Genomic DNA, 27,254 nt, shown 5'->3' with positions numbered 1-27,254 from the left:
ACTTGATCAACCTAGAATCTGAAAATGCAAGGAAGCTGATCGCGGACAAGATGTTGAAGGCTTTTGTGGAAGAATTGGGGTGTAAATATCCAATTTTATGGACATGAGGTTGTATAGGGTATGTTTCTCAGTTGAATGGTGGTGGTTACAACCCCTGAAGTGGTCGGATACACCATATTCATTTGCCTAAACATACTTACTCAATCATCCAAAATTTCTGAGGAAAGATATGAACAGTGAGTGAATGACACGACGTCCAGGTTAAACCCTAGGACTTAGGGTTTTTTTAATTTGGGATTTGGTCAATTTCAATTTGTTCTCTATTCTTTCAATTCCTTTTAATTGCACCCATAATTGTCTCCCAACTTTTAATTATATGCAATTGCACCCCTTTCAAATTCAAATATCAGCTCTAGAGTTCAGTGCCTTTTATAGACGAGTCCTTGGTTTTCAATTTGTTCAATTTCATTCTTAATTGACCACTAAAATTTCAATTTCTTAATTTCAATTTGACCCCTGATTTAACTACTTTCTACCCCCAAAATTATATGTCACTTATAGGTTGGTCCTTAGTCTTGAGAATCTACAATTAAATCCTTAAATGGCCTCCAAACTCTTTATTTTTTTCACAATTAACCCTTGATATATATAAAAAACAAAAACTCATTTATTTGAAGATATCCTTTTCTACTTTAAAATTAATATTTAAAAATATCTATTAAATAAAATTATTTGTAAAAAAACTTAATTTTGGTTAACATTTACTAATTTAAAAATATACTAGATTTGTTTTCCACACTCTGTCGTGAGCCGTGCAATTTTTTTTTAAGTAAAAAAAGAATGATATGGTAAAAAAATTTGAGTCATTGGTTCAATCAATAATTTAAATAATATGAACAAAAAAAAAGCAACAACAATAAATAAACTGACAAAAAAAACAATGAAAAATTAGTGAAAGAACCAGACCTGAGACCATCTGGATTACCAAACAATCAAATATTGAAGAATGAAACTGTAAAAAAAAAACAATTTTTAAAAAACAACAGAAGAACCATGTTAAACCAGGTGAACTCACATAATCCACGATCATAAGCATAAGATTGAGATAATCTCATAGAAAGAAAAGTAGGAAAAAAAAATTGAATGATGAAATTGAAATAAATTAATTTGAAAAGAGCAAAAAAAAAAACAAAAATCCAACTCGTATTAACCTTCAAAACTAGTGATCATGGTCATGACCCTAAGGCTAACTCCATAGAAGGTAAACTATAAAAAAGAACAAAGTAAAACTAAAAAAAAAAAAAAAAAACATCAACTTAAAAAAAAAAAGCAAACCCGGGTAAACCCTATAAACCTAGTCTTATCTCTAAAATTTGCAACCTGTGAAATACTTGATCCGAGTTCAATTAAGAAACTTAATTTTCAACTAGTTTAATGTTGAAGATGAAATCATGAAAAATATTAGTAAAAAACCTTGCAAAAGAAAAAAAAATAATAAAAAATAACAAGGATAAAATTTGATAAAAAAACCGAGGATGAAATTATATATAAAAAACAATTTTATAAATGGACCCAAACAAAACAAATAACAATCAAAAGAATAGAGACTAAATTTGAAAGATTAAAAACCATAGAGGATGAAATTGAAAAACATTTAATTTGATAGACTATTCAAAATTTGAAAAAATAGTAATAAAAAAACAAATACCAAATGTGAAGGAAAAATAAATTGCAAGAATTGATTTGAAATTTTTTAAGGGGTTGTCATAGAATTCTAGGAGAAGAGAGAGAGAGAAGGGAAAAAAAACGATCGTCGACACCAAACTTGAGAAGCGTTCAGGACACGTACCACCTCATCGTATCAAGGTCACCGAGATCTTTTAAACGTCGTCGCGAAAGATGGTGTTTGGCGACCGAACAACCCCACACGCACACATTGTCCAAACATAGTAAGGATTATTGACACGTTGGCGCATGTGTCAAGAAATTTTGAAATATATATATATGTGCACGCGCCCCTATTACAATAATATCCTTGAGTAACCTTTAAATTTATAATAAAATCAATAAAAAATAATTAAAAAAAACCCTTGTGAGATAATTATGTTGATTTTGTTAGTAAGACATTAAAGTAATTACACTATTTAAAAAAAGACTAAAACACCCTTGAGCAATAGATATTATATTATTTTATTATAAGATTAAATTACTAATTTTATGGTGTCAAAAAATATAAATGATCAATCTAACCTCCTGTAAAAAAATAATTGTGTGATGATAAAAACATCATATAATTCCAATATAAAGTTGAAAGGTATTTTGGCAAGGGGTAATTTCATCATTAAATAAATATTTTCAGGAGAATTAGTTTTTTTTATTATATAATAAATTTATCGTAAAAAAAAAGGTTAGAGACATAGTGAGCTGCTACTCATGCAGCTGGGGATTAGCATGAACATCAAATTCCTCGTCAGCAAGCAATCAGTCAATGAGGGGAATGGAATAATAATGCTTTGTTAAATCTTGTCGGGTTTTCAAGCATCGATGATGACCAAGTAAAATAAACCTAAAAAGCCATCCCTGCCTTGCCCTGCTCCTCCCCTCCCCTCCCCTCACCTGTCTTCTATATTATATACACACACCTCCGCAATCATCCTCTCTATCCATTCCATCCTGCAATCGCTTCACTCCCAGGTCTCTCTATTTTCGTTCTGCTTGTTTGGTTGCCTGGAAAAAAGTTTCATGCTTTAAAACTCAGTATACTGATTCTTTGTCTGAATTGTTTGTTTTTTACTGAATCATAAATGATGAAAAGACGTGCTGAATATTTGTTGGAATTTCCAATTTGGGGTTTTATGGGTATGATTTATATGATTATTACTGGCTTGAAATTTGTGTTTTGGTTAATGGGTATCGGTAACATGTTATCTATGAGAAATGGCCCTTTTCTTTATTTAAATTTGTTGATTTTTTTTTTCTTTTTCTCGGTGAAGATTCAATGGGGACAGCCTCGTCAATGCTAACTCAGTACGACTTAGAAGAGGTTCAACTACACTGCCATAATCTATGTAATGTTGTTTTTTCCCTATCTTGTTTCTCCGTCTCTCTACTTATGTTATTTTGATGTTTTAGCTCTTAATTTGGTGTTTTTTTTTTTTAATTGAGAAATTTAGTCTCCCAGCAAGAAATAGTGTCACTGTATCAAAGGTTTTGCCAGCTAGATCGAAATGCAAAGGGGTTTATCTCAGCTGATGAATTCTTATCAGTGCCTGAGTTTGCAATGAATCCACTCTCTCAGGTAATCTTTTTGGCCCAAGTTTATATTAATTAATGGAGAAATAACTGGATATTGAATTTATGTTTTTTTTCTTTTTTCTTTTTTCTTTTTTCTTTTTATGTTGAGAGCATGGGTGGATTTCTGGCTTCTTGCAGAGGCTGCTTAAAATGGTTGATGGCTTGAACTTCAAGGACTTCGTTGCCTTCTTATCTGCTTTCTCTGCTAAAGCAAATATGGAGCAGAAAATCGCACGTGAGTATTTGATACCTTGATTTTACAATATTTGAATTTGAGCACAACTTATTCATGATGATTTGTTTCTATTGGTTTTACCTTGTAGGTGGGAGTAAACTAAATAGTTTGTAGATGTGTTATGAGGACTAGAGAAAGCATATGGTGACTTGTAAGAGATATTAGTCATGTTAAACTTGTTTTGAGAGCTTTGTGATTGGAAAAAAAAAAAGAGGAATTAGTTGTTAATATGATGGAATTTATCCAGTTAGGCCAGCATTACGCGTATTACATGCATAATGCACCTTTCACCCTTGCCATTCTTTCATTTTGGGTTGCCATTTCTATGTTGATTGAGCATATTTATTGTCCTCACTCTGAAGAAAGGTAAATGTTCTGCTGTTTTTGGTGTTATACTAATATCATTGAATGTCTTTGTCCCAGTTATTTTCAAAGTATATGACTCGGATGGGAATGGAAAAATATCTTTCAACGACATACTAGAAGTTCTTCAGGATTTATCTGGTGTGTTCATGTCCAATGAGCAAAGAGAGGTATAACCAAGCACTTCCTGTTCTGTTATCTGATCCTGCTATTTGCAACACCATAAGATTTGAGGTTTGATATTTGCAGCAAATATCCTGAAAGTTCATAATGCATGAAATCATTTATGAAAGACATTATACATGAATGTTTGGGAGTTATTGTAGATCGTGTCTTAGTCATTAAGGGATGAAATGATCAGGTCATGACTTATTTGAAAGGAGTTAATTCAATGTCTGTCTGGCTGATGACCATCATATTAATCCATTTCCTTTAATGAGATCATCATGTTTTATGCTGGTTTCCACTTGATTTAATATTTCTTTATGGCTGGTTATTTTGAAATTTGCAATTTGTTCGAACGAGGGAATCATCTATATGCTAATATCTATTTTGTTAATATATTGGTATTTATCTGGACCTTTTTTGCTACTATTTTAGGTAAAAACATAGCATGAGTAATTTTGTGTTGCTGCCACATGTCACTGTTTCTTCAGATATCACACTAGCATAATTAATTCCTTACACTTTCTCTCATTTGTCCTGCAGAAAGTCTTGATCCAAGTTTTGAAGGAGGCGGGTTACACAAGGGAATCATACTTAATGCTGGATGACTTCATTAAGGTGTTTTACATTTTATTTGTATTTTCTTCTGCTAACATGATTGTCTAGAATACAGTATTTCTTATTACAATTAAATGAAATTTAATTAATTAATTTGATTTACTTCTTATTGACTAACAAAAGAATAGAGTCGAAGAGAGTGAGGATACATGCATCTCTATCAGCACCAATAGGTTAGAAATGAAATTTGATTAATTTTATTTTGACTGGTAGAATAAAGAGTTGCTGCGATAATCATCCACACGAAAGCTACATATTACATTATCTTCTGTACCTTTCTTTGCTAAAACATGTGTTAGCTAGCATTGGCAGATTTTATGAAAACAAGGGTAAGATAATTCAGGAGGGTGGAAAGGCCTATGTGACCTCATAAGGGATTTAGAACTGATATTTTATTCTTAGAAAATTACAGAATAATTCAGTGCGAATCTCTCTAAAAGTTGCTATAAACATCAATGTTTGGAAGATAGTTCAAACTGCATTATTGTGTAATGCTGCTGCATTCCCAGATAAGCACAAAGAGATCGTACTATCTTAACAACTTTGGTATTCAGGGCTCATACAGCATGAAATTCCTGTTGATCTTACAAGCCATCCTGCTGTCTGTAACTGTCTATTCCCATGCTGTTCATTCAAGTGCTATTTTCTGGCAGTTAGTCCTGTATTTTTTCTAGAGACCTTGGGTGGTCATTGGCTAGGATGCTCTTTCCTCGGTAATGGATTTTAATTATTATTGTCTTTTCTACCAGCAAATACTTTTAGCCATCTTAAGAATGGGTTGGAATTTTCATGTCTCGGTTTTCTTTTTCTTCTTTTAATTTATTCTATATTATTTATTTGTGGGAAAGGAGGAAGAGGGTTTCCTTTTAGTGAAGTTTTGATGTGAGAAAACCTGTAATAGAGACTAGACTAACGCAGCAGTTTACATTTCATCTTGAGTTCTTGTATATAGTTTTAGGTCATCAATTGTTTATTATTATTATTATTATTTACTCCTTTTCTTTTTCTACTCTCTTTTGAGTGAAAAAGCAACCGAGGGTTGAAGAACAAAAATGCTTGGTTTTCTTTAGGTGTCCTGCTCTAAAATTTCTATGTTTTCTCTATTGACATGCATGAGCATGATGCTAAGTTAAGATCATCGTATCTGGTAATTTCATGTAGAAACCCACCTAAATGGTCCGATCCAGTCTACATGTTCCTTGCAATATCCTTTTGAGCAATTCAATGATGGATTTGCTTTGTATGCGAGGCAGGTTTTTGGAAATTCTGGCCTAAAACTGGAGGTCGAAGTCCCAGTTGACTGAGCAACCTAGCAGTCTCTCCATGCTGAATGTACGGAAAACGACCCTCTACTACAGTCATTGTATATGGAGGACTGCAAGTCATATTGGCATGACACACACTTGTAATAATGTCTTATATCCTTGAGGAACAGATTGAGCAGCCTTGTGTATTGGAATAATCTTTTGGCTTCCTTGTAAATGTTTCGTTATCACAATGAAATTTTCCAGTCTCTCATGTTATGATTAGCATTTAGCAGTTTACAAATTCTTGTTCTGGTGCCTTGCGTTTTATTCAGAAAAGATTTGTTTAGTTTATAAGGTTTGGGGGGTTGTAGGGTTGCTATAGTTAATTTTTTTATATTTTGTATTGTTATATTTTCTAAATGTTTTTTTATTTGAAAGGAATAATTTTTATATATAAAAAGTTGCGAGTTTTTTAAGTATTTTGAAAGTCTTCTCGTAGCAATGATGTTCTTGTTCTTTGAAGTGGTTGGACTTATAACAAACTTTGATAATAATCACTCTCGTTTGTATTAGTTGGTATTAAAGTTATGTGTTAATTGATATCAGAGCCTAATAATTTCCAGTAATTTTGATTGAAGGATGTACAGAACATGCATCATAGCTCAATGATTCTTAATAGTTAGTTACTTGTGTGATGTTGAAAAATTATTGTTGGAAGAAGTCACGGAATATAATATGTTTGTGTAAGAGAGGATGAGGAAGTTTCTTCTTAGAAAAAAAATGTTTATGAATTAATTAATTGTTTCCATTTGAGTTAATTGTTATTGAAAATTCAAAAAGTAGGATTTAGAATGGGTGACCTATACAAAGGTTTTATGTTATAAATTTATGATGGTTTTATGTTATAAATTTATGATGGGATGATTCATACAAAGGTATTGTGTTAGGAATTTATGATGGGGTAGCCAACACAAATATATTAGGGATTTAAAATAGAGTGGATCACACGTATAAAGATGTTTGTTGAGGTTTGAGCAGTAGGACAGGTTACTTCCAACCTAGAGGAAACTGTTGCAAAGATGTTTTAGGGAAAAAAATATTTTCTTTAATTAATTTAATTTTTTTTATTTTGTATTATTATGTTTTTCTAGTTTTTTTTTCTATTTGGAAGGAATAGTTTTTTTATTTTATTCTTCTTATCCAATATTATTATGAGTATTTTCTAGTTTTTTTTTATATAAAGAGTTGTAATAATTGTTTGACAAGTAAAGATATAATGAATAAAATTAAGCATTTTAAAAGTTCATCATAACAATGGTATTCTTGATTTTTTAGTATTTTGAATTCTAACAAACCATACTATCATTCAACCCCATCTAAGTTAGTTGGTATTAGAGTTATGTGTCAGCTAATATAAGAACTTAATGATTTCTGGTTATTTTTATTGGAGGTCATAGAGGACATGTATCAGAGCTCAATGATTCATAGTAATTAGTTGTTATGTGTTGTTGAATAATCATGATTGAAAGAAATTATAGAACATGATGTGCTTGTGTAAAAGGGGATAGGGAAACTTTCCTTAGAAAAAAATGTCCAAGAATTAGCGTATTGTTTTTATCTATGTCAATTATTGTTATTGAAAATCATAGTGATGTGACTCACGATAGGGTGACCTATATAAAAATATTGTATTATGAATTTATGATAAGGCGACTCATATATAGGTATTGTATTAGAAATATATGATGGAATAGCTAACACAAAGATGTTAAAGATCTGAATAGTATAAATCACATATATAAAGATGTTTGTTGAGGTTTGAACATTAAGACGAGTTACTTCCGATTCAAGAGAGATAGATGCATGAGTTTTTACAAAAAAATTAAATATTTTTCTTAGTTAATTTTATCTTTTTATTTTATATTATTATAATTTTCTAGTTTTTTTTCTATTTGAAATGAATAGTTTTTTTATTTATTTTTCCTATCCAGCATTATTGTTAATGTTTTTTTCATATAAACAATTGTAATATTTTTTTAACAAATAAAAACATGAATCAATAAAATTAAATATTGTAACTGTAAAATTCTTGATCTTTTAAGAGTTATGATTTATAACAAACTTGGCAATCCTTTGCTCTCGTCAGCATGACGTACTCTTACTGGAGAAAAGAGGGATGGAGGGTTTCGATGTTACCATGAACTTTGAAGTTCTAAGTTGCTGTTAAATATTACTTTCGTTTCCTTCAAGGTGAAGCATTTGACCTAACCTCTGCGTTAATGGAGCCAAACTTCGCCTCCCTAAATATGATAATAAGCCAAAATATATTGCTGCTAAATGGCTGCAGTTTCTCTCAAGTTGCAGACATGTTAACCACGTCATGTTAAGTAGCAATCGCCTACATTTAACAACAGAGGCAGATCAAGAGTGAAGACATTCTCTTGCAGCTGCTTGGCAATTTCCCATGGACCTCCCTCTCTCTCTGTGACAAAAGGGTCTAGATAGTAGATACTGCGCCCCACTCCTTGCATCCCTAACACTCACCTTCTCTTGGAAGAAAAGCAAAGGGAGGTCCAGAAGCATGTTCTCGGTGTTTTCGAGCATGGAAACTGTGTCAGGTAAGCAACCATCATTTAACCATGCACTCTGCTATATTCCCCAACCAATCTCTTTGTCTACCCAAATATTTCTCTTTTATTCTAGTTTTTATATCTTGGATTGTCAAGCCCTTTATAGTTCTTATTTGGCTTCTCATGGTGATTGCGGCATGGCTCTTATGGTTATTCTTTGATGGTTTTGCCGTTTCCTGACATGTCAACTGTTCCTTTGTTTTCCTGGTAGGTAATGAACAATGGTCTTCTGATCAACTTGGTGCTGAGAATTTGTATGCCTTGCAAAAACTTGGAGGAATTCTGCATTGCAATAAGATGAAGATCGCAGCACTCGAGTTACAGAGTTTTTCCTCGCCAAAAAACCTTTCATTTTCCAAGCTTCTGGAGAGCCCTGCAAGTATTTGTAAGCATAAAGCTGGTGATGGACTGAGGTTTTTGGATGAGATTGGAAAAGATTTCAGAGGTACAGATGCAATGGAAGAACAGAGAAGAGAAATGCATAGGTTGATGAATGGAAAGAACCTGCTAACAGAATCAAGGGCCTCGAGTTCAAACGAGCTAGTGGAAATATCGCCAACGAATTCTTCAAGAGATCAAGCTTGCGGTGATTCTTCTGAAGGCAAACAACTGAAACAAGTTTCAGAGGCTGGTAAGATCAAGCAGCTAAGTAAGCGATTGAAGACACTTGAAGAAGAAACTGAACCTATGAAGCAAGAGTTTTTCCAGCACATGGAAGAAAGAAAAAAACTGGTGGCTGAAATATACCAGCAGTTTCAGACAATACACCATTGTCTCCAATTTGAAAATCAAGAACTTGAAGAGGGATCACCTGATGATGGATCTTCGATTGTCGAATATCTCAAGGTAATATATCCTCTCTTGTCCAAACACTAGAGAATTCCTGCAGGTTTTTTTTTTTTTCTATTAAGTAATGTTTCTTTCTCAATTGTTTCACGTACAATAATTTGTTATCCAAATCATGTATTATGTATTCACTATTTGGCCTGGAATAAGGTCATCTTGAAGTCCTGGAATCCTCTTCCTCAAAGTGCTTATACATTTTCCTGATGAATGCTTACTTTTTGCAAGGATTACACAGACATGATCAATTACTGATTGCTTACTAACTGATAATGATGCAAATGGTATCAAACAGAAAGCAGGATTGGGACTGGCAGGTCAGAAGTCCTGTACTGATAGTTATCAAGTCCATGCATTGTCTGAAGAGGACATGGAAAGACTAATAAGGTGGCTGCAAGAAGCTGCTGATGCAGAATCAGAACGCATTGCTTTCAAAACATTGAATGAGAGGGCTGTCTAACTAACCACATATAACCCTTGCCTGCTTGATAGTTTTTGATGGCAAGGATTTGTAATTGTTGCATAAAATATATATGTTTGCGTCTGTGTTCTTCAAGATACAACTTCCACTGAGTATCTTTCCTTTGGTGATGTGGAAAGGGTACTGGGAGAGCATAGCATGATGTGCACTTGTTCCTTTTCTTTCTCCTATCAAAACTATGTCGTTTTTGGAGTGTGATTGTTCTCTCATTCTCTTCTTGAGCAGCACCTGTGTTTCATGCCGTAGTGTATATATATATTGTTGCCATCATTGAGTACCTTCTTTTTTTCTTTTCATCGTTTTGCTGGGTATTTTTATTGTTTTTTGTTTTTTTCTATATTTTTTCATGTCTTTCAGTTTAAATTATAATAACAAAAAAATCTTTGTGAAAATACAAAAATACATCTTGATGGCAGGTTTAAATTTGTTACTTTTAAGAGCATTTTAGTTATTTCACAAAGCAATCAAGATGGAAAAATATTTATTTATTTTTAATTAGTTTAAAAATAATAAATAGATCATATAAAAAAATTTCAATATCTTTAAGGCCGGTACAAAGTTTTTTCTGGGTGGAGAGGTAAAAAATTCATATATATTATTAGTTTGGAGAGTTATTCTTTTATTTATAAGAAGATTTTTAGTTATATATATAGAGAGAGAGGGGGGGTCTTTCCTGAAAACAAAAGGAATTAGGACTATTTTGTATAATTAATATATTTTGGGTGTGCTTTTTATTATTTAATTTATTTTTTGGATTGTTTCATATTTGCTGTAATTGAAAGAGGGTATTGGTATATATTATTAGTTTGGGGACTGTTTGGTAATTGGCATCGCACGCTAGAACTAAATTTGAAACTGTCAAATATAGACAAAAGGTAGAAATATGACGGTACACGTGACCATAAAGTGTCACTTCTTGGTTCAATAATAAAAAGGATTTTAAAATAATTAAAACGAAATGACAACAAGAAGGGCGTTTGGTCTAGTGGTATGATTCTCGCTTTGGGTGCGAGAGGTCCCGAGTTCGATTCTCGGAACGCCCCTATGCCTTTTAAAATTCTCAATTATTCAATTACTTTTTAATGGCATGGATTTGGAAAGATGACAATCGCTAGGTTGAATTTTTTTTTTTTTTTCATTTGTAAATAAACGATAAATAAGTGTTCTTATGATAATTAGATTTGATGGGTAATGATCAACTGGATTTGATCGTAGTTTATCTAATTTAAAGCTTGAATTATTAGATTTGTGGATCAACATGATGAAGCAACTAGATCCTGTGGTACAAGGAATATCTCTAACCTATCACCTTGTTAGAAAATGTTACCCTCCATTGATTTAAGTGATGGATTTTCCCATTAACTTCCTAATTTAAGACCAAAGATAGAGATGGATTTATTAAGATACATGCTAATGTTTCTTAGATGTTTTTAATAGAAAAATAAGTGAAAACAAGTTTTTTTCTTTACTCGTTAAAATTTATTAATTTATAATAATAAACAATATATCATCTATCATAATAAATAATATGAGTTTGTTTTAAAAAAAACATAGACATATAACATGTTATATGTCCCTTGCCAAAAAAAAAAATTAAGGCTTAGGAACACGAGTCTGCTCAAGCACATTGGGCCACCCAAGCATTTAAATTTTATTTTATTTTCAGTTTTATTATTTATCATTGAACTTTTATTATTATTATTATTATCATCATCATCATCATCATCATCATCATCATCTTTCAATGCTTGGTTGATTTTGAATAGGATTTTATAATTTATTTCATTTTAATTTTTGTAGGTTCATAGTGATATTAAAAAAATATCCCGATATTTTGTTGATATTTAATTTTACTAGCGTTTATTTTTTTATCATATAATTGAATAAAAAATAGTTATAAAAAACAAAATTATTAGACCTAGTAAAGTTCATGACTCGAATCATAAATTTGATAAGTTAACTTATATTAACCGGAAATTAGTCTTTATAATTTATTTTGATATATTTTATATGAGATTATCGTAACCTTAACCAAATATCCTAACATTGGGTTGATACTCAATTTTACAAGCAGTTATTTTTATTATCATTATCATGTAATTAAATAAAAAAAATATTTAGCAAATAAAACCTATTAAACCCAACAACATCCAAGTTTGGTGAATTAACCAAGTTTATTTGGAATTTGCATTTATAATTTGTTTCATTTTATTTTCTATAAGATTATTTAGGATTATTTCAAACAAACATCTTGGCATTAAATTATTACTCAATTTTACAAACAATTATTTTTGTTATTATATAATTAAATGAATATTAATTTTTTTCTCAAACAAGTTATTAAATTTAATTAAATCCATGATCCATTAAACCATGAAACCCAAATTGATATATCACCATCTCAATAATTAAAAAATATATATATTATTTTAATTTTTTTAAACTTTAATTGTCTTTAAACTCGTCAAGTTAATTATATCATGTAAAGCCAACTATCACAATTAAAAAACTTAGGCTAAACCAGTAGCTAGGGTAAGAGTTTTAAATTTAACAAGCTAAACATAACACAACAAAAAGTTCCCAGCAGCATAAACATTTTTTTAATGCTAAAATAATAATTGGCCTGGCTGAGCCAATTATCTAGAATATATCATAATGGGTAAAACTGCTGAACGAAATCCGGCAAACCAGGTCCTACTGAAGCTTTAAGTTTACCAATAAAGATAAGCCTAAAATGCAAGAGCCCTATGGAAAAACAATGAAAATCAAGCTCGAGAGTAAGCCACTCGAGGCATTCTCCAAGAGCAAGAAGAAATCCCACTACCGACACCATTCAGAATAGCTCAGCCATCCCTTTTCAGTGGTCTTTCTATTTTGAAATATATGTTGGAAACAACTCATTGTTCCTCGAAGAAAGTAAACAAAAAAAAATCGGTTGCACATAAATTGTCCACTAATCAAGAACACAGTATAAAGAGATATTATCCGAATGACTTAATGTTTTAAATCTCACAGTAAACAGGCTTTAAAGCCCTTCTCCAATTCCTGAGCGTCCAAGTTCTTCCCTATGAACACAATTTTGTTTGTTCTGGGTTCATTGGGACCCCATAACCGATCAGGTGAACCTTGGAATATATCATGAACACCCTGTCAAATAAAATGAGGCAAAGGAAAAATTGATTAGGATCTAATTCCAGTTCAATCTGCAACAAAGCCAACACCAGAACCCCTTGCTTGCCAGAGTAAATAGCATACAGAACCTAAATATAAACTACGTAACATTGCTCAGAGCTGTATACTAGTCAAGCCTTCAGTCTATATAAAGCATTCCTGCTAGTTTATGGTACAACCCCCAAGCTAGCTTAAGTTAATAATAATAAATAAATAAAAACACCATCATGAACTGAACATATTGTAAAGCAGGAGTCCTTGTCTTTTATTACCACCAGCATACAAAATCATTTTATGTTGAACAGATTATTTAGCAACAACTATCCACCTGATAGAGAACCGTATAGCACAAATAGGTCATAGGACTCACATGCATATCCAGAATGTGGAACACACTTCACCTTCAGAAATGCAAGACAGAATTTACTATGACACATGATAATAAACTTTAACATTTGACACAAGCATGACCAGATAACAAAGCAAAGGCATTTCATTTTACTCAATACATCCCCACCATACAAGGTCCTCCTTTTTCAAGGAACCACACATTAGCATATTAACCGCTGTTTGACAGCCAAGCAATTAATTAGTCACAACAAATCAGTGTTGTCACAAGGCATCCGGGCGCTCGATTAAGCGCTGGAGGCAAGGTGAGGCCAAGGCACCTTTCTTAGCCTAAGGAGATGGAGTTTGAAGAGGCGCTTGCATGGGAGGCAGGAGATAAAGGCATCGCCTGATGAAAATTATCTACACTAACATTGAGGATTAGTTTGAAGAGGCGTCTCTTGGATTTCTACTTTGTTTTTTTAAAAGGACTTGTGTTGTCTTGTTTGTCTCTTTTTCTGGTCTTATACAAGAAATAATTTAAGGTTAGTTTTGTAAGAAAAAAACATAGATTAGGGTAAAAAGAGAGACGGAGAGAGACCGACATAAAAGTTAAAGAAGAAGAGAGACAGACATGAAAGTTGAAACAAGAACAGCATAAACAAACATGAAATACCATAAGAGAAGAAGATAAAGAAGAGTCTAGAGTGAAGACTGAAGAACAACAGAGGTATTCCTTTAACTTTTTTCTTGTCATCTCATTATTTTGTTTCTTAATTTCTCATATAGAAATACTACGAAGATATATCATATAAAAAAATATGTTTGGGACGATGGGTGCCAATATAGAAAATAATATTGTAGTAGAAGAAACCCTGAGGGGTATAGCTCAATTGGTCATGCCTTGGATATGCTCCCTAGAGGTCACCAGTTCAAGTCCCACAAACCTCAGGGTCACTGAAGACTTACATGGTCGTTAACTTTAGGGCCTGTGGGATTAGTCGAGGTGCATGCAAGCTGGCTCAGACACCCATGTTAATAAAAAATATATATATTGTAGTAGAAGATGAATTGGTGTTTGATGGAGACATTTAACTTGGGGTGATGTGGCAAGGGAAATTGAAGTTGAAGAACCAAGAAACAATACAACAGACAAAGTTGAGAAGTATAAAGAAAAGGTTTTTGTTTCTTTGCTTCTACAATAATAACTAAAAGCTTTGACAATCATTTTAATGGTGATGGTTCAAAAAAACAAACAAACAAAGGTGATTTCAAGTAGTCAAATAGAGTTAACAAATATGGAACATAGAATTTTCTTTTATCAAGATAATATTGGGACTATGGAACTTTGTAGCTCACCTGGAATACAAATCTCTCATCCATTCCCTGAACAGATAATAAACCTTTCATCCGGTAGATGTCCTCACTACGTTCCATCAATAAAGTACCAAGCCAGAAGTTAGCCTGAAAGTGAATACAGTGGTCACATCAATCCAGTATTGTTAGTTTTACACATCCCATCGACAAATAAATCAAACACGAAGATTGAGCAACTGTAGGAAAGCTAGAAATGCTCATGTGAGGTTATTTCAAATATGTACAATTCTTCTGTAATTCTAAGGTGCACGTGGAAATTGAACAGCCCACATGTAAAACCAACCTTTTCTAGATCTAGGCTCCCTTCACAGACTATACTGACAGAAGAAACACCAGGGTCATGAGTGTGGTCATGCGAATGATGATCATCATGATGATCTGCACGATAGCATCCACAAGCTTTATGATCAGCCATAATATTATCACAAGAAGAGTGGCAGAGTTCATTCATAAAATACTCAAACCAGGCATTTACAATAACTGAATGACAATAATGAACATCCACAAAATAACTAATCATAAATGTTTAGGCCAGAGGTATACTATCATTAAGCTTTAGCCACAATAATAGCTCAACAGAGGAAAAGAGAGCTAAACATGAACAGTAATATATAACTGTTTCTCTTGGCTAGTAATTATAGGTCATAGGCCGAGGTTTTTTCTTAAATGCTTTTCCATTTTCCTTCTTTTAATTTGTTGGTATGAAAGATTTTCATTAATAACATGAGAGCACAACACATAAAAAAGGTCAACTTAAATGCTGCTGCTAAAATTAGTGATGAACATGAAGTTAAATTTCTAAATACACTAATGTGTAAATTTCATTGCCTACTTCTAACAGCTAGAAAAAGAGTTTGGAGAGGACTGTGAATTCTGAATGACATCTACTGCAATGATTAATGCATATAATAAATAGTGTTTCATCAGACAATAATACATCTTATCAGTTTTCATGTTTCATATTTTACTTGAAGGTTTCATTATAGGTGATCGTCAGCTTGATACCCGTAAAATTCCAATTTTTCCATGAGGCAGAACAAATACAAATCAAGTTCCAAGTTATATAACAAAATGTTTATCCAGTAAGAACCTTGTTATTTTTTATTGGGACAAGCAGAAGCTTTCTCCACTAAAATATAACAGCACCTAACAGTTTGTGCATGCTGCTTTAAGTTAAGTACAGACGCTGTGAATGAAGAGAAATACCATGCTCATGGTCGTGTTCGTCATGATGGTGGTGGTGGTGGTGATCGTGATCATGGTCGTGGCTGGCATGATCTTCCTTTCTATCTTCATCACTGACAGCACTCTCAATCCTGAGAAGAGGAGCAAATGTTAGCCAACAACCCCAGATATTGCAGTTTAACTCTGAAGTGACCTAACACTTCTAGAAAAGCAAGCATCTTCAGCAAGAAAAACAATCGTATACAGAAAGAAAAGATAAAACAAGAACAGAGATAAGATTAATAACAAGTTCAGTTAATTGACAATGCAACTACAGAAGGAACATTAACAAGGCAGCAAGAATAAGGTCATTGGGAAAGTATAATCAACTCATTATTTAATAAAACCACAAAATGATTTAACACCAGAACGTTTCAAGCATAGAAAAGTATTGTAAAGGCACATGCTATAACTAAAAATCTCAGCATTCTGCTACATAAATAATTTTTCAAGCTACAGCAAATCCAACCAGCAAACATTCTAGTCAAGGACAAAAAATAGTATCATCACATTCATCGAAATGTCACCCTAAGTAAATGTCTGTCTATGCACAGATCACCATATTTTATATGAGCAGTGTTTCCCCCAAATGAGCTAATTGAACAGCATGACTCAGGGTATGTCTTGGATTGAGCTTTGCGAAACATCTTCTTTGGCAAGACTTCGATTTGCCAACTCTGCTGCAATCCCAAATACTCTTAGCGCGGTTTTAACTCCTCAAAAATTCAGGAGTCCTTGCATCATTTTTCTTTCCCTTTGCATGAAAACTTCACCTCCTTTTATGTTCGGATATAATTAGATTTACATCCAAAATAAAGAAGAAAAAAAACTGCTACAAGACTAATATTTGACATGCAGATTTAGGGTCAGGTTCTTTAAGCCCTCAAAATATGACGAGAATAGAGCTCATGATCCTTTTTTATTCTATTCAAGTAAATTTGTTTCTTTCTAAAGTGTAAAAGAAAAAAGAAAAAGGAAAGGAATTAAAGCATTCAAATGTTTGCATAAATAGTTGAATACCAGATAGCATGGTGCAAGAGGGCACTAAGAAGAAGTGTATCTAGGTTTTACTAATTTTGCAGAAAAAAATGCAATTTTTCAGGTGGACAGTGTAACATAGTGATCCCAAAAAAACCTGGAAGGAGTAACAGTTATGAGCTTTTATCTGAATGCGTTGATTTTCTGTGTTTATCAGGTTTACACTAATAGGATTAGTAACGTATCCACAATAACATGGGATTCCAGTAACTTTAGAAGAGAACCAAGTAATAAACTGTCAACTTCCATCTTCGGGAGCATGGAACTCTTTTCTCAAGTTTGAGAAGGATCTCAAATCACAACTGAGAATTGGGTCTCTATTTCTATCTCTTATCCAACTCAGTAAGAGATTTCTGATGGGTACAGCTGCGATTAGATCTCTGGTTCCTGTGTAAAACTTGTTGCTAGTAAATTTAAAGATTGGTTTTTCTATTATTGATTTCAACTATATAGCATTAACTTTCTAAGTGTTAATCATTTCCCAAATGTTTCTGAATCCGACTTCAGTGTTTTTATAGAGCTCATAATCCGACATAAACCTGGAATTTCATAGAATGAAGTTGAGTTCCCTAACTTGTTTCGTGACATAGAATGAGGGCACCCTCCCCTCCATGCTCTCGGTCCCCAAGCAATGAGAGAGAGAAAATGAATACATGAAAGGAGAAGAGCAGAGGGATGTGAAAGAGAGAGAGTGTGTCTAAATGCAATGCCTAGCACATAGAAGTATCCGTGTCAACACAGAAAGTATAAACCAATAGTGCAATATACACATTTAAGCATTTAACAAGCATGGAGGTTGAATTCAATGGATGAGCTCATTTAAAAAATAAAGTTAGATGCACAAAATGGCCTCCTCTAGCCAGAGTGAAGAATAAAAGAACATTCAAAATAAAAGATTAAGAAATTTAGTCCTTTTTTAGTCAATTAAATATCCATATTCATATACATGTACATATACATATACTAGGAGACAAGAGTGGAAAATAACCTCTCCAAATCAAATCCTCCAATGCCGAGGACATAATCCAAGTCAACTTTTCCATATTGTGTGCGCTTCAAATTAGCCATACGATTGATGTTCTGCATTCAGTGACCCACATCAGTATTCAAAAAGAATTAACAGTGAAGAAAAGGAAAAGAAAAGAAAGAAAAGAAAAGAAGCAAGACACCAACCCTTATCCGCTGCACCAAAGAAGCAATTTCTTGCTCACCAACAAGATCAGTCTGGCAACAAGACAAGTTATCATATGGGTCAGTAATAGACCAAAAGTTTGATAACTGACTCCAAACTTGCATCCCGGACTAATTTCCCAACTGACAAGTTATCCATTGTCACATTTCTAAGAGGCAATAAGGCCATGGTTTCATTTATACAGCATCTGTTAAGTCCCTCTTTAAAGAAGTATTAAAATGAACTTGCCAGCACGTGGGTTTTAAATTCCTGGGAGAACAACACATAAGTTTCTATACCAGCTAATGAAGCAACAAAAAAAACAATTTGAAGCAAAATGCAGATAATAATGTGAACAGCTAAAATCTGATACTTAAAAGTTGAACTGATTAAACTTTATCCAGTATTGGAATTATAAATCGAGCAAATTGAAGTCTAACAAAGTCAAATTTAGGCAAAAATATAACTTAAAATCAAAGTACCTTATTTACTATAACCCGATCAGCATAAGCAATTTGCTCCACTGCCTCGTTCACCACTCCCTTTGGCTTAACCTCATCGAGATGGAGAGGAGCATGTTTAGCATCAACCAACGTCACAACACCATCCAATTTGACATCATTAAAAACCTGGTCTTCAGCATAAAAAGTCTGAATGATTGGTGCAGGATTTGCCAGCCCTGCAAAGTTGCATAAAAGATTTGCAGTGAGCAACAACTAACTAGAGAATCTATTTCACCTGAAGTGAACTAATCTCACATGCAAAACAGTAAGTAAAAACATAATATATCCTGCATTCATTCCTGACCAGTCATACGCCACATATAAATGTCAAACTGAATAATTACCTACCTGTAGTCTCTATTACAATATGATCAAATTTATCTTTCTTCCTCTTAACCAAATCCGCAATCATCCTGACAAGATCACCCCTCACTGTACAGCACAAACAACCATTGTTGAGCATTATAATGTCCTCAGCACCAGCAGTTTTCGCAGCAACAAGAGAGCCATCAATGTCAACTTCACCATACTGAAAGAAATTCAGCATAACCACTTAAGTTCTCAATTAACATGATATAACAACAACAAGGGCTTGAAAACCCATCACAAAGATTCTTTCTTTTTTCTTCTGCTCACATTCATCAGTCATCATCTGATATATGCAGTTTATATGGGATGCAAAAAGATAAATGAAAGAAGATAACAGAGTACCTCATTCTCAATCACTGCTATGCGCTTCCCATGGTCAGCAGTCAGAATATGATTAAGTAACGTTGTCTGTTATACATAATCACCATAAAACAACACAACCCATTTTCGTAAATCAAATGAAATGCACAAAAAAAAGAATGAAAGAAAGAAAGGAGGATAAAAAAAGGACCTTGCCAGAGCCCAAGAAACCGGTGATAATGGTGGCAGGAATCCGATTATCGGGAGGAATCTTGGTGGTTAAGTCCGAGTCGTCAGTCTGAGGGGCAGAAGTGGTGGCGGTGGCAGAAACGGAGAAGCGGCGGCGATGGAAAGGGGGTGTAGTTTTGAGGACGGGATGATGGGTTCTTTGTGGTTTTAGTAAGAAAGGGAGGATGGTGGAGCGGAGTGTGGTGGGATGGCGAGAAGTTAAAGAGGCGAAAGTAGTGGCTATGTCTACTGATAGTGATGACAGTGAAGCCATGGTCATGACTTGAGAGCCTTCTGGTCTAGTTTCTTCTGGGTTTTGGCCTTGTGGATTTTGAGATAGAGGGACAGGGGAGGAGAGATAGAGGTGGCCTTAAAGCTGACCAACAGGTGAACCTTAAAATTCTTCAAGTAAATATCTTATTTAATTTAGGTTTAAAATTAAATTCAATAATGGTCAATTAACTTTAATAAATCAAAGATAATCTGGTGGTTAATCCGTAAAAAAATTCTAAGATTAAAATTAAGAAGAAGAAAAAATAAAATTGATAGCAAAAGAAATTTTTTAATTTAATTTTTTTATCTTGTTTGGATTTAATTAAATCATACAAAAATTATTTTAAAATAATTCAAACGACTTGTTCAATTCAAAAACAATTTAGTTGATCAATAAAAAAAATCTAATAATAAAAACAAAAACAAAAAGTACTTGATTTATAAATTTATAAAGTAAAAAAGATATTTTCTAACCCAATTTATAAATTTAGTTTTATAAAAAAAAAACAAGTAAAGATATATATATTCAAAATAAATTTAAAAGATAAATTCATATCCTTTCTTGTATATTTTTTTCAATGCTTAAAATATAAGATAAATAGTCTATTTATTAGAAAATAAAAACGTTAAAGGACACCACGAAATCCAAGTGTCATGGAAAACCAAGAAACTAAATCCAAGAGTCATGAAGTCTAAAAGATTCTAATGGACATTCAATATATATAATTATAGATTTTATAACACTTCCTCTTTAATGATCATGTATTAAAAATATGTCTCATTAAAACCTTGCAAAGAAAAACCTGATGGAAAAAAAACCAAAGTGAAAGGAAATAAAAATACAATATTCATGTGTGATTTCTGAATACTTAAAAAATTCAATACAAGGTTTTATTTAGATACTTCAAAATCTATATTTGAATACTTTGGGATTCACAAAAATACCAAATTGTCTCATTAAAACCTTGCAAATAAAAACTCAATGGAAAAAAACCTAAGCGAAGGAAAAAGAATACAATTTGCATTAACTTCATCTCAAAAATACATGTCTTATGATAAATCTTTAAGATAACGCATTCTAATATTATGGACAAGCTTCTTGAAAGTTGAGGTTGGTAAAGACTTTGTAAAAAAGTCTTGTTAAATTATCAATTAATCTAATTTGTTTGATATCAATTTTTCCCTTATGTTAAAGCTCGTGGGTATAAAAAAAACTTTGGTGAGATATGTTTTGTTTTGTCTTCTTTAATTTAGCCTCCTCTACGTTGAGTGATACGTGCAGCATTATCTTCAAACAATATTGTGGAACTATCTTCAACAGTTAACAATCCATATTTTTGTTTTATGTGTTGGATAATTGACCTTGGCTATATACATTCTCGACTTATTTTATGAATTGCAATAATTTCTGAATAATTTGATAAAGTAGCCACTAATGTTTGTTTAACAGATCTCCAAGAAATTATAGTATTATGTAAACAAATAACTTGTTTGCGATCTCTATTTGTAGGGATTAGAGAGATAGCATGCATCTGTATATCCAATCAATTACGAATTTGATCCACTATAAAATAACCTCATTTTAGTTGTTCGGCGAAGATAGTAAAGTATATATTTGTCCATTTTCCAATGTCTTTTTGTGGGAATAGAACTATATCTTACCAATAAATTGACTGCAAAAGCTATGTCTGGTCTCTTATAATTTGCAAGATACATGAGTGCTCCAATAGCACTAAGATATGATACTTATGGACCAAGAATTTTTTCATCCTTTTCTAGTAGTCAAAAACATTTTTTTCTTCACATCAAGTGATGTACTCTAAGGATAAGCATTGTTCATGTAAAAGTGCTTCAAGATTTTTTTTTTTTTGTATACATCAATTGATAGATAAATTTTCTATTTGAAAGATGTTCAATCTGTAAACCAAGATAAAATTTTATCTTTCTGAGATTTTTTATCTCAAATTCATCTTTCAAATAGGTTACAATTTTTATGAGTTCTTCAAGATTACCAACAAGATTTAAATCATCAACATATACTACAACAATAGCAAATTCAGATGTGGTTTTCTTAATAAAAATACATGGACAAATCTCATTATTCTCAAACCTTTTTTATATGATGTATTCATTAAGACAATTATACCACTTTCTACCAGATTGCTTCAACTCATATAAAGATTTTTATAGTTTAATAAAATAAATACTTTTGGGTTTATCATAAAAGGTTTCAGGTATTTTGAATCCTTAAGGATTTTCATATGGATATCTTTATCTAATGATCTATATATAGATATGTTGTTACTACATCCATTAAATATATATTTAGAGTTTTTGAGACTACTAAACCAATAAAAAATCTGAAAGTGATTGCATTCATAACTAGAGAATAATTTTTCTCATAATCAATGTCAGGTCTTCGTGAGAAATCTTGTGCAACAAGTCATGTATTATATTGAACAATTTCATTGTTCTTATTTTGTTTTCTAACGAAAACTCACTTATACCCAACAACCATAACACCTTTAGGTGTATGAACTACATGTCCAAATACTTTACATTTTACAAATGAATTTAACTTTGTTTGGATTGCTTCTTATCACATTGACCAATCATTTCTATGTCGATATTCTTTGATAGTTTATGGTTTAATTTTATCATTTTTTTTTGTGATGCCAAAAGCAACTTTAAATGCAAATATGTCATTTATGACAATTTTATTTTGATCCAAAATCTCTCATGTGTGAACATAATTTATAGAGATCTCATTATTTCTAGGTACTTAGATCTCTTCAGGAGATGCTTCTTCAGAAGGTCTCTCTTCAATAAGATCAAAATTAGAAGATGATTTTAACACAATATTTATCTTCTATTTATGGATGATGAATCTTCAGGAGTACCATCATCTACTTGTTATAATTTTCATTTTCTAGGATTTTTGTCCTTAAACAGGTTTAATTCTAACTAACGATGCAGCATGTCCCTAAATTGATGTAGACAATTTTGATTTCACAAGTAATGGTCTAGAAGTTAATTGAATACGTTTTATAAATGATTATGCTATACCATTTTGGTATGTACATGAGCAATAAGATGTTCAACATCAATTCCAATAGAAGTGTAAAAAATATCAAATGCTTGAGAAGTAAACTCAAAAATATTGTCTAATTAATTATCTTGATTGAATAATCAAGAAATTGCGCTTATAGTCTGATAATAAATGTTATTAATCTAGCATACATAACATTTCAACTAGAAAGTAAACAAATATGTTACCATTTATTTAACGCATCAATTAATATTATAAAATATCTAAAAGAATTCTTTCAAGAAAATATGGTGATTCTATAATAACTTTTCATGGAGATAATTTGGTAATTAATTTGCCTTGAGAGCATGCAATGCATGGATTTTCACTTGGGAAAAGAATCTTCAGGTTCTTTAAAGGATGCCCATGTGAATTTTCAACAATTCATTGCATCATTATTGATCCTAGATATCCAAATCAATCATGTCAAAGCATAAATATTTTTAGGTCAAAACACTTCTCGTGTATCACAATATTTGTTTCAATAGATTTCATGATCGTGTAATAAATTCCAGAAGAGAAGCATGTAATTTTTCAAGTACAAGCTTCTAGCCTGAAATACATTAAATAATATATATATATATATATATATATATATATATATATATATCTTCATCTATTGTTTCAATATGATAATTATCACACCCGATATCGCGGCAACCTTAAAAAAATTCAATTAAAAAAACAAATTTCTAGCATCTTATTCTTTGATGGGGAAATGTCTTTTTTAAGAGGTCGTCACCTAGTATTATGGTCACTAGGAACCTAAATTAGTCAATAAAGATTCTATAATACGGGACTGGTTACGTAAAAAAGAATATATTATCACCCCTTAAACGTCATGTTTGAGGCAGACTGCATTGCTGGTTTTGTCTTAAATTGCTAAGAGTTTGTTGTTTATACTATGGTGGTATGCTTGTGATATTTTTTACTCTGGCATCAATGAATATTCAACCACAAATACTTCCAACTATGACATCGGTAAATATTATGCAATAGAAAAACGTATGATATTTCTGGCTCTGATGTCAATGAATAAACCAATAAAATCAATGCATACATAATTTTTTTTTTTAGGGCGGATCTAGCCCAATCATACGGGCTGGGCTAGACTCAGCATGTCTGGCCAGCCCGGCCACAGTTGCCTAGCATGCGTGAATTACTCACGCATGCTGGCAACAGTGCCAGTGTAAATAAAAAGGAAAAGCGAGGGAAGAAGAATGCTACTGACCTGTAGCTTGAAGACCGAAGATGAAGACGCTGGTGACGACCAGGCCGGGCGACGCCCTCTCCCTTCTTCCATTTTATATCTTGCTTTATTCTGCTCTCAGGATTCTCTCCCTCTCTCTCTGTCTATCTGCTTTTTCTTTTTTCTTATTTTCTCTGTTTTTTTCTCGTCTTTCTGCTCTCTGTATCTTCTGTCTTCGTCCTCTTGGTTTCTCTTCTGCTCTCTTGTATGCTTGTTTTGTGTCTGTTCACTCGTTTTTCTCTATTTGTTTCTGTGTTTTCGTCTTCCCCTGTTCGTTCTTGTTCCTCCTGTACGCTTCTCTCATGGCTTTCCCCTCTGTGTTCTTTTTTGTTCCCTCTCTGTCTTCTGTCTTCTGTCTCTGGTGCTCGAGATGGCGGAGACAATGGTCGCTCTTTCCTTCTCTTCCCGTTTTCTCTGTTTTTCGTTTTTCCTCCTGTGTTAGGCCCTGTCTCCTGGTTCCCCATGTCCCTGTTTTATCTGTCCAAAGCACCCCTCTGTTTGCGTCTTCTTTAAGGTCTGCCACGGTTTCCTCTGCTCTTGTATTTTTTTTATTCCTTCGTCCTGTTTTTCTATCAAAAAGCCCCCCATTCTCCAGTGTGCTCCCCTCTTTTTATAAAGCCAGAGAGGCTTCCTTTATTAGTGTTCGTGCCTCCTGATCGTGGGGCACGAACGCCTCTGTTTCTTTGAGAAGAAACAGGGGAATAACAGTCCTGCTATTGTAGGACTGTTCAACGTGGCCTTGGAAGATAATGGGCAGCAGAGGAGACGTGGGAGACGTGGTCCGAAACGGTTTTGGTTTCCTGTTGAATAGGCCCGGTGATGAACAGTAGAAACGGCGCGTTTTTATTGAAATGGCTATCTTCAATTTGCCCCCTGAAGTTCTGATATTTATCAATTGGGTCCCTAATCAATGAAAATCAATTCAATTTTGCCCGTGGATCAATTGCAATTGGACCCTTGGATTATAACGTCATTTACAAAACAGTCTCCAAACTTATCAATTCTTCTAATTTTTTACCAAATTGACTCCCACAATGAATAATTACATCCTTATTAATCCTCAAACTTTCAATTTGTGTTGTCTTAATCCAATCCTCAAATTATTTTTCATTCATTAATTCATTCATGTTTTTTGAAAAATTCAAAAATTGAGTTATAACAGTTGCCCCCTCTTCATAATATTTATGATGCAAAGATATTGAAAAATTTTATTTTCTTTGCGTAGTAAATTTGTAAGGAAAAGTGAAAACAAAAGGAACCTTTGCTTCCTTAAGAGTCTTGAAAACTTCAACAACAGAAAATTGGCAGACGACCTTCACATAGATATGTTGAAATTAAAAAATTAGTCATTTGAAAGGTGACCTATCTTGTCGAGGAAATATAACCAAAATATTTTTTTTTGAATTGGTCTAATTGTTCCAAGCGACTTGCTCGATGGTGTGAGAAATACGAGAATTTTTCAAAAGTGGCCTCATTGTGGGTGATCCACTCAAGTGAAAAAATACAAAGATTTTTTCAAAAATGGTCTCATTGTAATGGGTTGTCTGTCCATGTGGAAAAATACAAGAATTTTTTGAAATGGTCTCACTGTAACGGGTGATCTATCCAGGTGAAAAAATACGAGGATTTTTCATAATGGTCTTATTGTTATTTAGTTCTTTAGAAATACTAGTTCTTTAAGAACTGTATTTAATTTATTTAATTCTTCAGAAACTTACAATACTAATTCTTAGAAACTTTAAATCTTGATGAATAAAAGAGAAAGAAAATTTGTCAAAATAAGTTACAGAGCCAAACATATTCCATAAAGTATAAACAATAATGAAAAGAGAAAAAATATTGAAATTGATACAAGCCACATAATATAAGAATTCATGTGTGTCAAGATTTCAATATAAATTAAGTAAAGTGATCGCGCTAATAACATCTTAAAAAAAATAAAGAATAAGTAATAATATACATATTCTAAAAAGACTTAAAAAAAATTCATATATTTTCTTATATATTTTTCTCGTCGCTTAGAATATAAGACAAATAGTCTATTTATAAGAAAAGAAATAAGAACATTAAAAGACATTAGAAAACCCAAGTGTCATGAAAAACTAAGAGATTAAACCCGAAAATCATGAAGTCTAAGAGATTCTAATGGCATTTATTATATATAATTATAGATTTTATAACAAGTTTATTCTTAGTTATGTGTAAAGGGTTTTTGATGTTCATTTTTCCATTATTCTCTCTCTCTCTCTCTCTCTCTCTCTCTCTCTCTCTCTCTATATATATATATATATATATATATATATAATTAATTAATTAGAATACTTTTTATTCATATACAGTATAATTTTTAAATATACCTGGTTTATAAATTTGTAAAGTAAATGATTTAATCTGCTTTTATATAATTAGATAAGCTTTTAATTGAATTTGTCTCTCTAATTTTTTATTCAACCTAGAGATGTTCAGAATGGATGTAAAGGAGGGGGAATTATAAGGGTAACCTTTTACCCCCACCTGTGTTCAGCCCAATTTATGGGGAGGAGGAATTTTCAAGAAGAGTAACATTACAATTACAAATCACAATTATTATTTTTATATATATAAAAAAAAAGCACGGCAAAAACATAATGTATCCTTTTGAAATTCACGTTTCATCAAAATAACGCCTTCTTTTTTTAGTCTTTCTATGCTTTTTTTTTTAATTCAGTAACCAAACCTTTTTTTATATCAATTTTATTCTTTCACACTATCTTTAAGATTTGGACCTTGAAAATTGTTTGTGTTAGCTTGCTATGAGATTCTCAAGGTATCAAAAAAAATCCTAATATATTTTTTATGCTTAATTTAACATAATCAATTTAATTTTAATTAATTGAAAGATATTGAAAATGAAGAGTTGAATTTGACATTAAGTTTTTTTTTATTGTTTGAGTCTTGCTTCTTTTTCTTTTTCTTTTTTGTCTTTAGAATTGAGTTTCTCATTTTCATCCCTTTAGTTTTTGAAAATTTTGTTTTGGTTCAAAATTTTATTTGATGTATTTTTTGTTTTGAGGGATGAGA

At 32.3% G+C, this 27,254-nt stretch overlaps 3 protein-coding genes and 1 non-coding gene across 6 annotated transcripts; 3 read left to right on the top strand and 1 right to left on the bottom strand.

Annotated features, from left to right (window-relative positions):
* The first annotated feature begins 2,404 nt into the window (after window positions 1-2,404).
* On the top strand, window positions 2,405-6,223 carry LOC18096686 (uncharacterized). Of its 3 annotated transcripts, none has more exons than XM_024596786.2 (8): window positions 2,405-2,694; window positions 2,994-3,068; window positions 3,174-3,298; window positions 3,433-3,529; window positions 3,953-4,062; window positions 4,601-4,675; window positions 4,799-4,848; window positions 5,929-6,223. In XM_024596786.2, exons 2-8 carry the CDS (start codon window positions 2,999-3,001, stop codon window positions 5,948-5,950), a joined length of 549 nt encoding a protein of 182 aa, XP_024452554.1. In that variant the 5' UTR covers window positions 2,405-2,694; window positions 2,994-2,998; the 3' UTR covers window positions 5,951-6,223. The 3 variants fall into 3 exon arrangements, with proteins under 3 accessions (XP_024452554.1, XP_024452556.1, XP_006385284.1); XM_024596788.2 differs by having other exon boundaries at window positions 2,406-2,694; window positions 4,804-4,848; XM_006385222.3 differs by lacking the exon at window positions 4,799-4,848 and having other exon boundaries at window positions 2,411-2,694.
* A 1,864-nt stretch (window positions 6,224-8,087) lies between these two features.
* On the top strand, window positions 8,088-10,072 carry LOC18096685 (uncharacterized). The gene is made up of 3 exons (XM_024597282.2): window positions 8,088-8,540; window positions 8,764-9,398; window positions 9,691-10,072. The coding sequence occupies exons 1-3, from the start codon at window positions 8,504-8,506 to the stop codon at window positions 9,853-9,855; spliced, it is 837 nt and encodes a 278-aa protein (XP_024453050.2). The 5' UTR covers window positions 8,088-8,503; the 3' UTR covers window positions 9,856-10,072.
* Window positions 10,073-10,847: 775 nt separating this feature from the next.
* TRNAP-UGG (transfer RNA proline (anticodon UGG)) lies at window positions 10,848-10,919 on the top strand. Its single transcript has one exon. It is a non-coding gene; the product is annotated as a tRNA-Pro (tRNA).
* Window positions 10,920-12,545: 1,626 nt separating this feature from the next.
* LOC18096684 (uncharacterized) lies at window positions 12,546-19,974 on the bottom strand. The gene is made up of 10 exons (XM_052451771.1): window positions 19,568-19,974; window positions 19,399-19,464; window positions 19,036-19,216; window positions 18,667-18,863; window positions 18,187-18,237; window positions 18,002-18,093; window positions 15,958-16,067; window positions 15,035-15,129; window positions 14,734-14,838; window positions 12,546-13,023 (listed from the first exon to the last, which is right to left on the bottom strand). The coding sequence occupies exons 1-10, from the start codon at window positions 19,862-19,864 to the stop codon at window positions 12,886-12,888; spliced, it is 1,332 nt and encodes a 443-aa protein (XP_052307731.1). The 5' UTR covers window positions 19,865-19,974; the 3' UTR covers window positions 12,546-12,885.
* Window positions 19,975-27,254: the final 7,280 nt, after the last annotated feature.

The sequence above is a fragment of the Populus trichocarpa genome, chromosome 3, assembly GCF_000002775.5.
Source record: "Populus trichocarpa isolate Nisqually-1 chromosome 3, P.trichocarpa_v4.1, whole genome shotgun sequence".
Lineage (NCBI taxonomy): Eukaryota > Viridiplantae > Streptophyta > Magnoliopsida > Malpighiales > Salicaceae > Populus > Populus trichocarpa.
Note: the sequence above shows the minus strand (reverse complement) of the source record. Positions and strands in the feature narration are given on the sequence as shown.